At 35.1% G+C, this 16559-nt stretch overlaps 1 protein-coding gene across 1 annotated transcript; it reads right to left on the reverse strand.

Annotated features, from left to right (window-relative positions):
* Window positions 1-2887: 2887 nt before the first annotated feature.
* On the reverse strand, window positions 2888-3829 carry LOC102976645 (olfactory receptor 10K1-like). The gene is given in 1 exon segment (XM_024115988.2): window positions 2888-3829. A coding segment is annotated over 1 exon segment (942 nt).
* Window positions 3830-16559: the final 12730 nt, after the last annotated feature.

A 16559-nucleotide genomic window follows, 5' to 3' on the forward strand; every position in this document is an offset into this window, starting at 1 on the left:
TTTACAGAGAAAGTGAGAGAGTAGCTCAGGCTATCTTGAAATATGCAGTTTAAACAGAGGGGAGGAGATATTCCACAGAGAAGAAGGAGCTCATGGGGAAACACAGCAAAATACAGAATGACACTTTGAGGACCAGCAAATGGTTGATTAGCTTCAGAGGGCACAACTATGAGAAATGGATAATAATAATTTTAGAAATAATGTCAGAGAGGTAGGCAGAGACTAGGTGATAAATTCTTGCTAACAGAGGATTCTTGGCTTTATTCTATAGGACAAGGGAAGTCATTGAATGTATTTCCGCAGATTTTCTAGTCATTAGGGGAGACTAGCTCTCTACCTTATTATATTGTCTCAATACTTTTGCTTAGATTACCTGAGATACTTCAGGAATTATGCAGTGTTGGTAGCTTCCTGGAAGATAAGCAATAGGAATGATGTGCATAGAGTGAACGTGGGGGCAAATACAGGAGAGTATGGGAAGGAAATGCATACATATAGGAAGGAGACTCCATAATGAGGTTCCAACCTCAAACAAAGGAAGAACAAAACAATCCCAAGGTAAGCAAAGACATTTCAATATGTAGGTCGAGGTGGGTGGATCAGGGACCAAAAAGGGCCACCAAGGATAGCTGCAGAGTGAAGGGTACCAAGATTGCCTTTTTCCTTCATGAAAAGAAAAAATTGCTAGGAGGAGGGTTAAGGATAGAAAATCAGATTATCTTCTACTGTTCCATAGAACTAGACAGTGTTGTCCTAAAAAATAAAGCAGCCAGTTATTTTACCAGCATAATGGGTTTATTTGAGAATAGCAGAGAACTGTAATTGAGGACAAGCATGTTATAGCAAAAACTATAGGCAAGTCTAACAAACAAATGAGTTAAACATTACTTTGTACAGAAAAGAGTGGAAGTTGGAAAGGGTTGTTTTGAATGAAATTACACTGAAGGGAAGTAAGAGTTTAGGACAGTGCAGCACTTCCCTTTGGCTGTGCTTGTTGCCGGGCAATGAGAATTCTTCCTATTGCGGTCTGTAGTTGCTGCCTTTCTATAGGGGTCAGTAATTGATGTCAAGTTGTAGTGTGTGAAGACTCTCACTTCTGGCCTCCAACCCATTTTATTTTATTTATTTATTTACTTTTTAGATTCCGTATATATGTGTTAGCATACAGGATTTGTTTTTCTCTTTCTGACTTACTTCACTCTGTATGACAGACTCTAGGTCCATCCAACTCACTACAAATAATTCAATTTTGTTCCATTTTATGGCTGAGTAATATTCCATTGTATATATGTACCACATCTTCTTTATCCATTCCTCTGTTGATGAACATTTAGGTTGCTTCCATGTCCTGGTTATTGTAAATAGAGCTGCAATGAACATTGTGGTACATGACTATTTTTGAATTATGGTTTTCTTGGCGTGTATGCCCAGTAGTGGGATTGCTGGGTCGTATGGTAGTTCTATTTTTAGTTTTTTAAGGAATCTCCATACTGTTCTCCATAGTGGCTGTGTCAATTTTCATTCCCAACAACAGTGCAAGAGGGTTCCCTTTTCTCCACACCCTCTCCAGCATTTATTGTCCAACCCATTTTAAATGAGGTTTCTCTCCTACACTATTGGTGGGAATGTAAACTGCTACAGCCTCTATGGAGAACAGTATGGAGGTTTCTTAAAAAACAAAATATAGAGCTACCATATGATCCTGCAATCCCACCCTGTGGCATATTTCCAGAGAAAACCAAAATTTGAAAAGATACATGCACCCCCATATTCATAGCAGCTCTATTTATAATAGCCAAGACATGGAAGCAACCTAATAGTCCATCAACAGATGAATGGATAGAGAAGATGTGGTACATATATACAATGTAACACTACTCATCCATAAAAAAGAATGAAATAATGCCATTTGCATCAAAATAAATGGACCTAGAGATCACCATACTAAGTGAAGTAAGTCAGAGAAATACAAATATCATATGATATCACTTATATGTGGAATCTAAAAAAAATGATACAAATGAACTTACAGAACAGAAACAGACACACAGACACAGAAAACAAAGTTATTGTTATCAAAGGGGAAAGGGGAGGGATAAATTAGGAGGTTGGGATTAACATATACACACTACTGTATATAAAAAGATAACCAACAAGGACCTAGTGTATAGCACAGAGAACTATCAATATTTTGTAATAGTCTATATGGGAAAAATCTGAAATTATATAATATATATTAGTTAAATATATGTATATGTATATATATATATATATATATATATATATAAAACATCGTACGGAAAAACCTGAACTAACGTTTTGACCAACACAATATATAATTGAATCACTTTGCTGTACACCTGAAAATAACACAACATTGTAAATTAACTATACTTCTGTCAAAAAATGAGGTTCCTTGGGAGTTCCCTGGTGGTCCAGTGGTTAGGAAACCGCACTCTCACTGCCAAGGGCCTGGGCTCAATCCCTAGTCAGGGAACAAAAATCCCACAAGCCATGAGGCGAGGCCAAAAAAAATTTTTTTTTAAATGAGGTTTCCTTTATTCTGGTTCAAAGAACTTGGATGTATCTTTGCTCTCCTCTATTGACATATATGTTTTTGAATAATCAAATTTTACAGCAGTGAAATATAATAAAATTTTTGTTCCATAAATGAGTAATTCTTTCCTACATTTGCATAACCTTCTTAGAGATCACTGATGGTAGAAACTCAAAATATCTTAACTTCTCTGAGCCTCATTCTCCTAATATGTAAAAGATCTTTATGGTACAGTGTGAGTTCTACACTTAAATGAGAAACTGTGAAAGCACACGTGTTACCTGGCACATAAAATGCATACAGTTAAGTGAATAGTGAAAAATTGGCTCTTTAATTAATAGGACATGAAGTCTGGACCATTGTTCTTCAAAGGGCTGATTTGAATTCCTTACTTCTCAGACTGTAAATCATTGGATTGAACAACGGAGTGAGAATGGTATAAGACACAGATATTAGGGTGTCTTGACTTGAAGAGTAATTGGATTTGGGCCTTAAGTAGATGAAAGAGGTACAACCATAATGAAGAGTTACCACAAAGAGATGGGAGGCACAGGTAGAGAAAGCTTTGTATCTTCCAACAGAGGATGGGATTTTTAGAATGGCAGATATGACGTGGATATAGGAGACTAGGAGAAGTAACAGTGGAATAACCAAGACACACACACCAAGCATGAATATGACCAACTGACTGAGGCGAGAGTGATGAGATGCCAGCTTGAGGACAGGAGAGATATCACAGAAGTAGTGATGGAGATGGTTGGAGGAGTGGAATGGCAGGTGAAATATCAGGGAGGTGATGACCACTGAGACAGTGAAGCCACAGGCACAGGCAGCCACCACAAGTCACACACACACCCCATAACCCATGAGCACTGTGTAACGCAGAGGGTTACAGATGGTCACATAACGATCATAACCCATGGCTGCCAGCAGGAAGGAGTGAGAGCAGATGAGAAAGAGGAAGGTAAACATTTGGATGGCACAGCCCAGGAAGGAGATGGTCTTCTTCTGGGCCAGCAGGTCAACCAGCATCTTGGGTATAATGATGAAGGTGTAGCAAGTCTCAGAACAGGAGAGGAAACCAAGGAAGAAGTACATAGGGGTATGGAGGGCTCTGTCCAGTACAATGGTAGAAATGATGATGGCATTGGTGCCCAGCATGAACAGGTACAGAAGCAGAAAGACAACGAAGAGCAGTTGTTGCAGCCCAGCCAGAGATGAGAAGCCAAGGAAGAAAAACTCTCTCACAGAGGTTTCATTGACCCACTCCATGGCCACTGTTATATAGGAGAGCCATTGTCAGAGGCCAGGGTCCGGGGAGGGAGAAATAGACAGGGAACTCAGCACAAAGCCTACAGGTGGCAGGCATTTCCAGATGTTTGGTGGAACTCATTCATTTCCTCCAAATATATCTGCCAAAATAAGAATTAAGGCTAAATATGGAACAGAATAACTGACAACCAATTAGCAGACTTTTTTCCAATACCAAGGACATGTTATCTCTCTAGCCAAGGATTAAGGCATTATCTCATAATTTTCCCTTGTATCTTACTTATGGTTTATTTTGATTTTCTTACTCACTACAAGCCTAAGGAAACCAGCTCTCCAAAAGTGAAAAATATGGTTAATTTCATCTACCTAAGCCTGATCAGAAAGTGGAATGAAAGAATGAGTAATGTTCAGATACAGCATGTGAACTTCAGTTTATCAACCATAAAATGAGGAGGGAGAGGAAGAATTAGATGATCACTGAACAATATTGTGAAGGGATCTGTGTTAATTGACAACTTAGTATATGTTAAGATATGTGGCAAGAATATCATATACCTTATGTCAATATTCATTACAACAATTTTATGTCAATATCCAAAATAATAAGAAAAAAGAAAAAAGCTTTTAGTGTTATTTCTAACAGAATGACCATGATAGACCAATTAGAAACACTTCTGGAGGATCCACAAACTAGAGCACTGAGCCAAGGATAGAACAGATGATAACATTCGTTTTAAAATATATTCTTTTTCAGGAAGACAAGAGTCACTAAGTTGGTTTAAAAAAAGAGATAGACATTAACTTTGTGACATTTTACAACACCCTTCACTTTTCCCATTATAGATGCTTCAGAGAAACTCAGAAAAATAGTTTTGCAAAAAATGACCAAGACCTTGTCACAGAAATTGAGAGAGAATGGGAAAACTGGGCAGTTTTTGAGATTCCTACCACTGACATAAACCATAAGCTTTATATCTTTTATATATTATTATGTCAATAAAATTCCTTTTGAATATTCTGCTGCTAAATACAGTTTGCAAACTGCTACAAAGGATTATTTGTAAAGTCATTTTTAGGCCTTATATAAGATAATTTTTCATGGGTGTGTTTCCCACTGACCAAACCTAAGAAGTAAGAAAGTATTTTCTGGATACAAAATCATCTAGCATGTATTGGTTGTGTCCAGTGTTTGTTTATATACTTTTCAGTATATTTGTATAACTTTTACATCACTTTGTGTTGAAGAATTATTTGAATCTGCTACCACAGTATTTTGTTTGCATTTTTCTAGTCAATAGCAAACCTTAGTTCTCTAGACCCTAAGTTAAATGATTGGAAATTTCTGAAACTCTTTGTATCTATTCCTAGAATTTAAAGATAATTTTTGTTCTTTCTTAATTACTAGAAACTGGTCCTCAACTTAGTAGTTATAATTATTCACTTATTTGAAGTTAGTAGTAGGATACTCACATACACTTGTTTTAAAGCTCTTTAACACAGATAATAGGAATTTTTCACTCTGTAACTATAAAGATATTTCTGTTATATATATAAATACGAAGAATGTGTATACCATGTATATCCCCATTATATACATATGTATATGTATACTAGTCATATATTTTCTATATCAAGGAAGGCAGACTAATGAGACAGTTTCACTATATAACACTTCCACCTGGACATATGAATTTCCATCTATTCCAAGACACAGAGGAAAATCTAAATTTATGGTCATTGCTTATCCTTGTCTTGTCAATTTTCCAAGATTTTTCTGGATCTCCTATCAACTAACCCATGTCTAATCCCCACTATATCCTCACTCCACTGACTATGAATTGTAGAGTAGACCACAGAAGTTAGAATTACCTGATTCTAAAAGAGTGCCTAGATCTACCCAATACCAAAAAAAAAAACTGTTTGGAGTTTTTGTCACTCAGACCCATGAGGGCAGCTTTTTTCAGTTAAGTGGACTTTTACATACTGTTAATATAACCTCACAGTCTAAATGAGTTGTATGATTGATATATTTGCCCTTTTCATGGTGTATGGAGACTCACTGGCACAGTATACCTGGGAAGGCAGTCCCCATCTGCTCAAGAAGACATCAAAGACCACCACAGTGTGTTATATCAGTACTATGGATAGAAAGGTATAAGAGCAGAAGAATAAAAAGATCTTCCAGCCAAATACCCACAAGCTATAAGATTAAGGTAAAAGATCCCTCAATTTGGACTGAGAAGATCTATATTTTAGGTCTAGCTTTGTGTGACTTTGGGCAAAGTACTTAACTTGGATATTCAGTCTCCTTATTTTAAAATTAACGGGGACAGGTCAATAACTGTAAAAAACTGTTAGGATGCATGGAAAATATTTAAGAAGAGGCTCCTTGCATGATAGCCTACAGAAAGAGATTTGCCTTAGGGTAGCATCTGAGTACTGACTTTTAAGAACATTTTCAACTCATGGACTCCAACATTCTCTAGTTAGATGACCCTGAAATTCCCCTTATAATATTCTAGAGCCTGTGGATGGAATTCAGGTTATGGTCCTTAGAGATGACACTTCCCAACTTATTTTTCTAACTTCTTATGTACTCCACAGGGATTTTATGTAGTTTAGATTTAAATAGTGACTCAATATTTGAGGATACTGTGTACCTCAAAAGCGGGCAAATCTATATGTTTTCCAGGTGTAATACTTGTGAGATATTCAATTTATCTTAAGAAAAGCATCAATCTATTAGCTGGGAGAAATTATGTAGGCAGCCTCAGATAGTAAAGAAGTGGAATTTTTATATTCTTAAGTACACATGAACATCCTGAATTTGCCGTATTAAAATGGAGTTTAAATACTGTATCAGTTTTCAATTATAACTAAAATCATACATCCATGCGTAGACAGTAGAAAGAAAAGTAGAGATTTTATCAGCATTATTTCATTTGATCCATAAATCAACCAATCTGAAAAAAGAAGAAGAAAAAGAAGAAAGAAAGAAGAAAGGAAAATCTAACTGGTAGCTAAAATGACCCAGTATAAACATGAAGAAAAATTTAGAGAACAACGTGGAGCATGCCAAATCACTTTTAGTACCTGGAGTTAAAAGCAGCCCCTGGTTCTCCTTCTTAACCCTTCCACTTGCCAGAATTGTAATGGGGGAAAGTGTTCACAAGCACTAGCCTTCACTCAGGTCTAGACCCCACAAAACCCCAGACTAGAGCAACATTCCCACTGCTCAGCAAGTACCTACATTGCTCTCCTCCTTTCAATTCAGACAGAAGCAGTTATTCAGTATCTGGGAATCCATTAGGAATAAGCCAAAGACCAGAACCTGAGGAAATAACAGCAGAAGAGAGTGAATCTGCTTTGAGACAGAAGCTCTCATCTGCATCAGCAGAGGTAGCCTCCCCTATCCATCAGGACTCTCAGCTTGTCCAGCCAAAGTCACGATCTTGAGAAGTTCTGGTTCATGCAGTTCTTAGTATCACATGGGAAGCGATCATTAGAAGCATATACTGTGATTATTGGAGTCCTGAGGCTTGATCTACTGCCCTAAAGACTTTGTCTTGGGGTTAATTAGAAGTCATATTTATTTTGGAAAAATAATGTTTCCAGTTTCTCAAGGTACCCTTAGTTGAGGAACCTGGGGAGTAGGAGCTATGAACATAATTAGTCTGAATTGGAAGTTCAGTCCATTTGTGATGGATTCTTTTTTTTTTTTTTTTTTTGCGGTATGCGGGCCTCTCACTGTTGTGGCCTCTCCCGTTGCGGAGCACAGGCTCTGGACACGCAGGCTCAGCAGCCATGGCTCACGGACCCCGCCGCTCCGCGGCATGTGGGATCTTCCCGGACCGGGGCACGAACCCGTGTCCCCTGCATCGACAGGCGGACTCTCAACCACAGCGCCACCAGGGAAGCCCTGTGATGGATTCTGAAAGAGAAATCACCATGATTTAGTCTGTAATATAGCAGACCAAGTGGACATTTTTCATTGAGTTTTAAGTTAAGATATTGGTGTATTTATGCAGGAATTCTCACCTTTAGTGTTTATAAGAACCAAAGTAGGGCTTAATTACAAATTCATCTTACCAGATTCTTGTTCATAAAAATTCTAGTCAAGAATATTGGGTTGATCTACAAAAACGTAAGTTTTAACAAGTATTTTATGTCTAGTTGAGCGTTGTCATTAAGTTACTTGTTATCTTACAAATAAAGTTTAAAGCTTAAAATAAATGAGATGTGTGAATCAAAAACTAATTGTATTAACCTTCTGGAGGTTTCACTTAAATACCATAAAATGTTCCCAATTTAAATGTACAGTTTGGTGAGTTTTACAAATGCATATATAAAAGCCCCAACCACCCAATAAAGTTATGAATATTTTTACAAGCCTAAAAAGTTTCCTTCTATCCTTTGTGGTCAGTCCCACTCAGTCCTAGCACAAGAAAAATAATTATCTTGCTTTCTGTTGATATGGTTTTACCTTTGCCAGAATTTAATATAAATGGAATCAAATCATATACTCAGTTTTGTGTCTTGTTTTTTTCCACTTGCCATAATGTTTTGGAGACTCACTCATATTGTTAAATTTTTAGTTCACTTTTTACTGCTTAAGAGTATTCCATTTATTAATCATCACAATTTTTTTTAAATGTATTTATTTTTGGCCACATTGGGTCTTCATTGCTGCGCGCCGGCTTTCTCTAGTTGCTGTGAGTGGGAGCTACTCTTTGTGTGGTGAACAGGCTTCTCATTGCGATGTCTTCTCTTGTTGCGGAGCACAGGCTCTAGGTGCGTGGACTTCAGTACTTGTGGCATACAGGCTCAGTAGTTGTGGTGCATGGGCTTAGTTGCTCCACGGCATGTGGGATCTTCCTGGACCAGGGCTCCAACCCGTGTTCCCTGAATTGGAAGGTGGATTTTTAACCACTGCACCACCAGGGAAGTCCCTAATCATCACAGCTTATTCACCTGTCAAACTGTTGAAGGACATTTAGATTACTTCCAGTTTGAGACCATTAGGAATAAAACACTTATGAATATTAATTTCTAAGTCATCGCTTAGATGTACATGTTCATTTATCTTTGGTGAGTACCTATGAATGGAATGGCTGTTTAACTATTTATAAACTGCCAGACTATTTTTCAGAGAGGTTGTATCATAATTAATTTCCATGAGCAATGTATGCATGTACCAGTGTTTGCACATCCTAGCCAACTCTTGGTGTAGTCAGTCTTTTAAATTTCTTAAATGTATAGTGGTATTTCATTGCACTTTTATCATGTGTTTTCTTGAATATTAATTATGTTGATCATTTTTCATGTGCTCTGGCTATTTGTACATCTTGTTTTGTGAAGTATGTATTCAAATGTTTGACTATGTTTTAATTAACTTGTTTTTTTTTCCTTTGTAAGAGTGATTTTTGCATTTTGAATACAAGTCCTTTATCAGATATACATTTTGCAAATATGTACTCCTACTATGTAGTTTATTTTTCCATTTTATTAATCATGCCTTTTTTATAACAGTTTTAATAAAATATAATTTTCATACCATAAAATATACACTTTTAAAGTGTACAGTTCAGTGGTTTTTAGTATATTCACAGAGTTGTGTAACCATCAACATTATCTAACTTAGGATAGCAGAAGTTTTTAATTTTGATATAGTTCAAGTTATCATTATTGTTCTTTATATTATTCACATGGTCTTTCTCCTCTCTAATAAATATCTGTCTACTCCAAGCTGCAGATTATCTCCTATGTTTTATTATGAAATGTGTGTAGTTTTGATATTTTTTAAATTTTGCATATGAGAATAGGTAAGAGTCAAGGTTTATATTTTGTAATATGTACATCCAGTATTTCCATCCACAGTATGTTGACATGACTATTCTTACCTTATTGAAATACCTTCACAACTTTGTTGAAAATTGATTGACCTTATATTCATGGTACTATTTCCATATTGTACTTTCTGTTGCATTGATTCATGTGTCTACACTTCTTTTCATTTTTAATATTTATTTTCTTTCTAATTTTACAAGCAATACATATTTATTGCTGACAACTAGAAATACATGAAAGCATAAGTTAAAAGTTAACAATCACCCATGTTCCCCACTACCCCAGAGGTAACTATTATTACCATTTGGAAACATTTCCTCCCAGTGTCCACATATTTCTTTAACTGAAGTATAATTGAACTACTATGTTAGTTCCAGGTGTACAGCATAGTGAGTTGGTACTTCTATACATTACAAAATAATCACCATATTATATCTAGCTTCCATCTGTCACCATAGAAAGATATTACAATATAAATGACTATAATCCTTATGCTGTACATTTCATCCCCATGACTCATTTATTTTGTTAATGGAAGTTTGTACCTCTTGACCTCTGTCACTTATTTGTGTCGATTCTTATGTCAATACCACTTGGTCAACATTGTGCTATGTCTTGAAATCTGGGTCATCTGTTTCTAAATTGTGCTCATCTATTTTAAATGTTTTCATCTATTTCTAAATTGTTTTGTTTATTCTATGTGCTTTGCATTATCATATAAAATTTAGAATCAACTTGTCAATTTCTAGAGAAAAGCATGCTGGGATTTGTATTGTACTTGTGTTTAACAATAAATCAAATTGAGGATAATTGCCATGTTAACAATTTGAGTCTCTCAATCTATGATCATGTTACAACTTTACATTTATTTAGGTCTTCTTTGTTTTTTCTCAGTAGTTTTTCTTTTTAATTTTCACTGTACCTAAATATTTCATGGTTTTTGATGGCATTTTATATTGCTATTGTAATTAATATCAGTTTCCACTTTTTTTGTTGGTATTGTAAAGAAATACAGTTCTGTTTTGTATATCAACTTATTACCTTGTAGTCTTTGCATATCTTACAATCTTGCTAAATTCATTTACTAGGCTTTTTTTTTTAACTAAAAATGTTTTACTAGTTTTTACTTTGATTGCTTTGCAGTTTGTACGTAAATAATCACATTTTCTGTGAATAGAGTTTTACTTATTTTCCAATATGGCTGCTTTTTATTTGTTTTCCTTGCCTTGTTGCATTGGCTAGTACTCTCAAGGCAACATTGAATTGAAGTGAAAAAGGTAGATATCCTTGATTTGTTCTGAGTCCAGGAATCACTTAACATATATTTAATGGCCCAGGAAGTGTTCTCCCTTTGCAAATAGGCTTGAAGAAAAATGATATTCTGCTTTTGTTGGGTGTGGAGTTTTATAAATATCAATTAAATAAAATTTGGTGTTACTGTTTAGGTCTTTTATACTTTTATCAACCTTTATCAATTACAAAAAGAGAAGTTTGAAATCTTTATCTACAATTTTGGAATTGCCTGCTTTTCTTTTGCCCGTTCCTGGAATTTGAATCTTTGTTGTAAAATGCATATTCATTTTTAACCATTAGAAATTTTACTCAATTTTTTAATCATTAAAATTGATTAAAATTAATCAATTTTAATGATTAAAAATGGTCACCTTTACTACTGTTAATATTCTTGATGCTGAAATCCACTTTGTCTGATGTTAAAATAGTCACTCTGGCTTTCTAATGATTAGAATTTTTGTGCATTTTTTCTAAACTCTTACTGTTATATGCAAATTTATATTTTAAATGAGTTTCTTGCAGAAAACATGTAATTGGAATCTTATTTTTTTATCAAGGTCTGGTCATCTCTGTCTTTTAGTTGATGCATTTAGATAATTTATTCTTGATATGTTTCATTTCATTGATGGTTTTTAAGTGTATCATCTTGCTTTCTGATATCTTTGTTCCATCAGAACTTTGTTCCTGTTTTCCCTTTTTCTTGACTTCCATTGTGTTAACAGAATGTTTTTAGTATTCTGTTTCATTTTTTCTATTGTTTTATTAGCAATATCTTTGTTTTTGTTTTTCCCTAAAATATGCATCTTCAACTTACCACAGTCAATCTTTAAAAAAATTGTAACACTTTATAATGTGATTTTTACAACACTGTACATTCATTTACCCCTTTTGAGTTTTGTGCTATTTTTTCATATATTGTACTTCTAAATATTATAAACCTCGTATTACATTTTTATGTTGTATTTGATTTTATTCTTTACGTATTTGGCTAGCTTTAAAAACTGTTTTATTTAAAAATGGGAAGGAAATCAAAACAACAGGGGATATATGTATACATATAGCTGATTCACTTCACTGTACAGCAGAAACTAACACAAATTGTAAAGCAGCTATACTCCAACAAAAAAAATAACTTTTATATTTACTGAAAAGTTTGCCATTCCCAGAACTCTGCATTACTTCAAAGAGATCCAAGTTTTCCTTACCAATCATTTTATTTCAATTTTAAGAACATCCTTTGAGATTTTCTTTGGTGATTTCTGGTGACTAAAAATTCCTCAGTTTTTGTTTTTCTTTTTGTGTTTTTTAATATACTCCTTTTTATTGAAGTATAGTTGATTTACAATGTTGTGTTAGTTTCAGGTGTACAGCAAAGTGATTCAGTTATATATATTCTTTTTCAGATTCTTTTCCCATATAGGTTATTACAAGATATTGAGTATAGTTCCCTGTGCTATACAGTAGGACCTTGTTGGTTATCTCTTTTATATATGGTAGTGCATGTATGTCAATTGCAAACTCCCAACTTACCCTTCCCCCCCTTTCCCCTTGGATAGTCATAAATATGTTTTCTATGTCTGTGAGTCTACTTCTGTTTTGTAAATAAGCTCAATTGTATTATTTTTCAGATTACATATATAAGAAATATCACATATTTGTCTTTCTTTTTAAAATTTTATTGGAATATCATTTATTTACAATGCTGTGTTAGTTTCAGGTGTATAACAAAGTGATTCAATTATACATATACATATATTCATTCTTTTTCAGATTCTTTTCCCGTATAGCTTATTACAGAATATTGAGTAGAGTTCCATGTGCTATACAGTATGTGCTTGTTGATTATCAATTTTACATATAGTAGTGTGTATATGTTAACTCCAATTTATCCCTCCCCCACATTACGTTTCCCCTTTGGTAACCATAAATTTGTTTTTAAAATCTGTGAGTCTGTTTCTGTTTTGTAAATAATGTCATTTATATCACTTATTTTCAGATAGATTTCAAATATGAGTAATATCATATGATATTGTCTTTCTCTGTCTGACTTACTTCACTTAGAATGCTAATCTCTAAATCCATCCATGTTGCTGCAAATGGCATTATTTCCTTCATTTTTCTGGCTGAGTAGTATTCCACTGTGTATATATATACCACATCATCTATATGCATTCAACTGTCAATAGATATTTAGGTTGCTTCCATGTCTTTGTCATTGTAAATAGTGCTGCTATAAACATTGGGGTGTGTGTATCTTTTTGAATTAGATTTTTTGTCTTTTCCAGATATATGCCCAGGAGTGGGATTGCAGGAACATATAGTAACTCTATATTAAGTTTTTTAAGAAAGCTCCATGTTGAATTGACTGGGGTGGGGGCCTTGAAGATGGTGGAGGAGTAAGACATAGAGATCACCTTCTTCACAGCAAATACATCAAAAAAACATATAAAAGTGGAACAACTCCTACAAAACACCTAATGGATGCTGGCAGAAGACCTCAGAATTCCCAAAAGGCAAGAAAATCCCCACACACATGGCGGTGCAACTGACAGGGTCTTGGTGCTCCAGCCTGGTGTCAGGCCTGAGCCACCGAGGTGGGAGAGCTGAGTTCAGCCCCATGTAATATCAATTGGAGAGAGCACTCTCAGAGATCTTTTCTCAACACTAAGACCCAGCTCAACCCAACGGCCAGCAAGATCCAGTGCTGGACGCCCCATGCCAAACAACTAGCAAGACAGGAATACAAGCCCACCCATTAGCTCAGTTTTTGTTTTTCTTTTTGTGTTTTTTAATATACTCTTTTTTATTGAAGTATAGTTGATTTACAATGTTGTGTTAGTTTCAGGTGTACAGCAAAGTGATTCAGTTATATATATTCTTTTTCAGATTCTTTTCCCATATAGGTTATTACAAGATATTGAGTATAGTTCCCTGTGCTATACAGTAGGACCTTGTTGGTTATCTCTTTTATATATGGTAGTGCATGTATGTCAATTGCAAACTCCCAACTTACCCTTCCCCCCCTTTCCCCTTGGATAGTCATAAATATGTTTTCTATGTCTGTGAGTCTACTTCTGTTTTGTAAATAAGCTCAATTGTATTATTTTTCAGATTACATATATAAGAAATATCACATATTTGTCTTTCTTTTTAAAATTTTATTGGAATATCATTTATTTACAATGCTGTGTTAGTTTCAGGTGTATAACAAAGTGATTCAATTATACATATACATATATTCATTCTTTTTCAGATTCTTTTCCCGTATAGCTTATTACAGAATATTGAGTAGAGTTCCATGTGCTATACAGTATGTGCTTGTTGATTATCAATTTTACATATAGTAGTGTGTATATGTTAACTCCAATTTATCCCTCCCCCACATTACGTTTCCCCTTTGGTAACCATAAATTTGTTTTTAAAATCTGTGAGTCTGTTTCTGTTTTGTAAATAATGTCATTTATATCACTTATTTTCAGATAGATTTCAAATATGAGTAATATCATATGATATTGTCTTTCTCTGTCTGACTTACTTCACTTAGAATGCTAATCTCTAAATCCATCCATGTTGCTGCAAATGGCATTATTTCCTTCATTTTTCTGGCTGAGTAGTATTCCACTGTGTATATATATACCACATCATCTATATGCATTCAACTGTCAATAGATATTTAGGTTGCTTCCATGTCTTTGTCATTGTAAATAGTGCTGCTATAAACATTGGGGTGTGTGTATCTTTTTGAATTAGATTTTTTGTCTTTTCCAGATATATGCCCAGGAGTGGGATTGCAGGAACATATAGTAACTCTATATTAAGTTTTTTAAGAAAGCTCCATGTTGAATTGACTGGGGTGGGGGCCTTGAAGATGGTGGAGGAGTAAGACATAGAGATCACCTTCTTCACAGCAAATACATCAAAAAAACATATAAAAGTGGAACAACTCCTACAAAACACCTAATGGATGCTGGCAGAAGACCTCAGAATTCCCAAAAGGCAAGAAAATCCCCACACACATGGCGGTGCAACTGACAGGGTCTTGGTGCTCCAGCCTGGTGTCAGGCCTGAGCCACCGAGGTGGGAGAGCTGAGTTCAGCCCCATGTAATATCAATTGGAGAGAGCACTCTCAGAGATCTTTTCTCAACACTAAGACCCAGCTCAACCCAACGGCCAGCAAGATCCAGTGCTGGACGCCCCATGCCAAACAACTAGCAAGACAGGAATACAAGCCCACCCATTAGCAGAGAGGCTGCCTAAAATCATACTAAGTTCACAGACACCACAAAACACACCACCAGACATGGCTGTGCCCACCAGAACGACAAGATCCAGCCCCACCAACCAGAACACAAGTACCAACTCCCTTCACCAGGAGGCCTACACAAGCCACTGAAACAACCTCACCCACTAAAGGCAGACACCAAAAACAAGGAGAACTATGAACCTGCAGCCTGAGAAAAGGAGACCCCAAACAAAGTAATTTAAACAAATGAGAAGACAGAGAAATACACAGCAGAAGAAGGAGCAATGTAAAAATCCACAAGACCAAACAAATGAAGAGGAAATAGGCAGTCTACCTAAAAAAGATTTCAGAGTAATGATAGTAAAGATGGTTAAAATTCTTGGAAATAGAATGGAGAAAATACAAGAAACTTTTAACAAGGACCAAGAAGAACTAAAGAGCAAAAAACAATGATGAACAACATAATACATGAACTGAAAAATTATCTAGACTTCTCAAGTGCTCATGGAACATTCCCCAGGATAGATCAGATCTTGGGTGACAAATCAAGACTAGGTAAATTTAAGAAAATTGAAATCCTATCAAGAATCTTTTCCGACCACAATGCTATGAGACTAGATTTCAATTTGAGGAAATAATCTGTAAAAAATATAAATACACGGAGGCTAAACAATACACTACTTAATAAACAAGAGATCACTAAAGAAATCAAAGACAAAATCAAAAATACCTGGAAACAAATGACAGTGAAAACACGAAAACCCAAAACCTATGGAATGCAGCAAAAGCAGTTCTAAGAGGGAAGTTTATAGCAATATCATCCTACATTAAGAAACAAGAAACATCTCAAATAAATGACATAGCATTACATCTAAAGCAATTAGAGAAAGAAGAAGTATAACAAAGAAAAAAACCCAGAGTTAACAGAAGGAAAGAAATAATAAAGATCAGATCAGAAATAAATGAAAAAGAAAAGAAGGAAACAATAGCAAAGATCTATAAAACTAAAAGCTCGTTCTTGAGAAGATAAACAAAAATTGATAAACCATTAGCCAGACTCAACCAGAAAAAAGGGAGAAGACTCAAGTCAATAGAATTAGAAATGAAAAAGGAGAAGAAACAACAGACACTGCAGAAATACAAAGGATCCTGAGAGATTACTACAAGAAACTATATGCCAATAAAATGGACAACCTGGAAGACATGGACAAATTATTAGAAAACAACAACCTTCCAAGACTGAACCGGGAAGAAATAGAAACTATAAACAGACCAATCACAAGCACTGAAATTGAGACTGTGGTTAAAAATCTTCCAACAAACAAAAGCCCAGGACCAGATGACTT

Source organism: Physeter macrocephalus, chromosome 4, assembly GCF_002837175.3.
Source record: "Physeter macrocephalus isolate SW-GA chromosome 4, ASM283717v5, whole genome shotgun sequence".
NCBI classification, from domain to species: Eukaryota; Metazoa; Chordata; class Mammalia; order Artiodactyla; family Physeteridae; genus Physeter; species Physeter macrocephalus.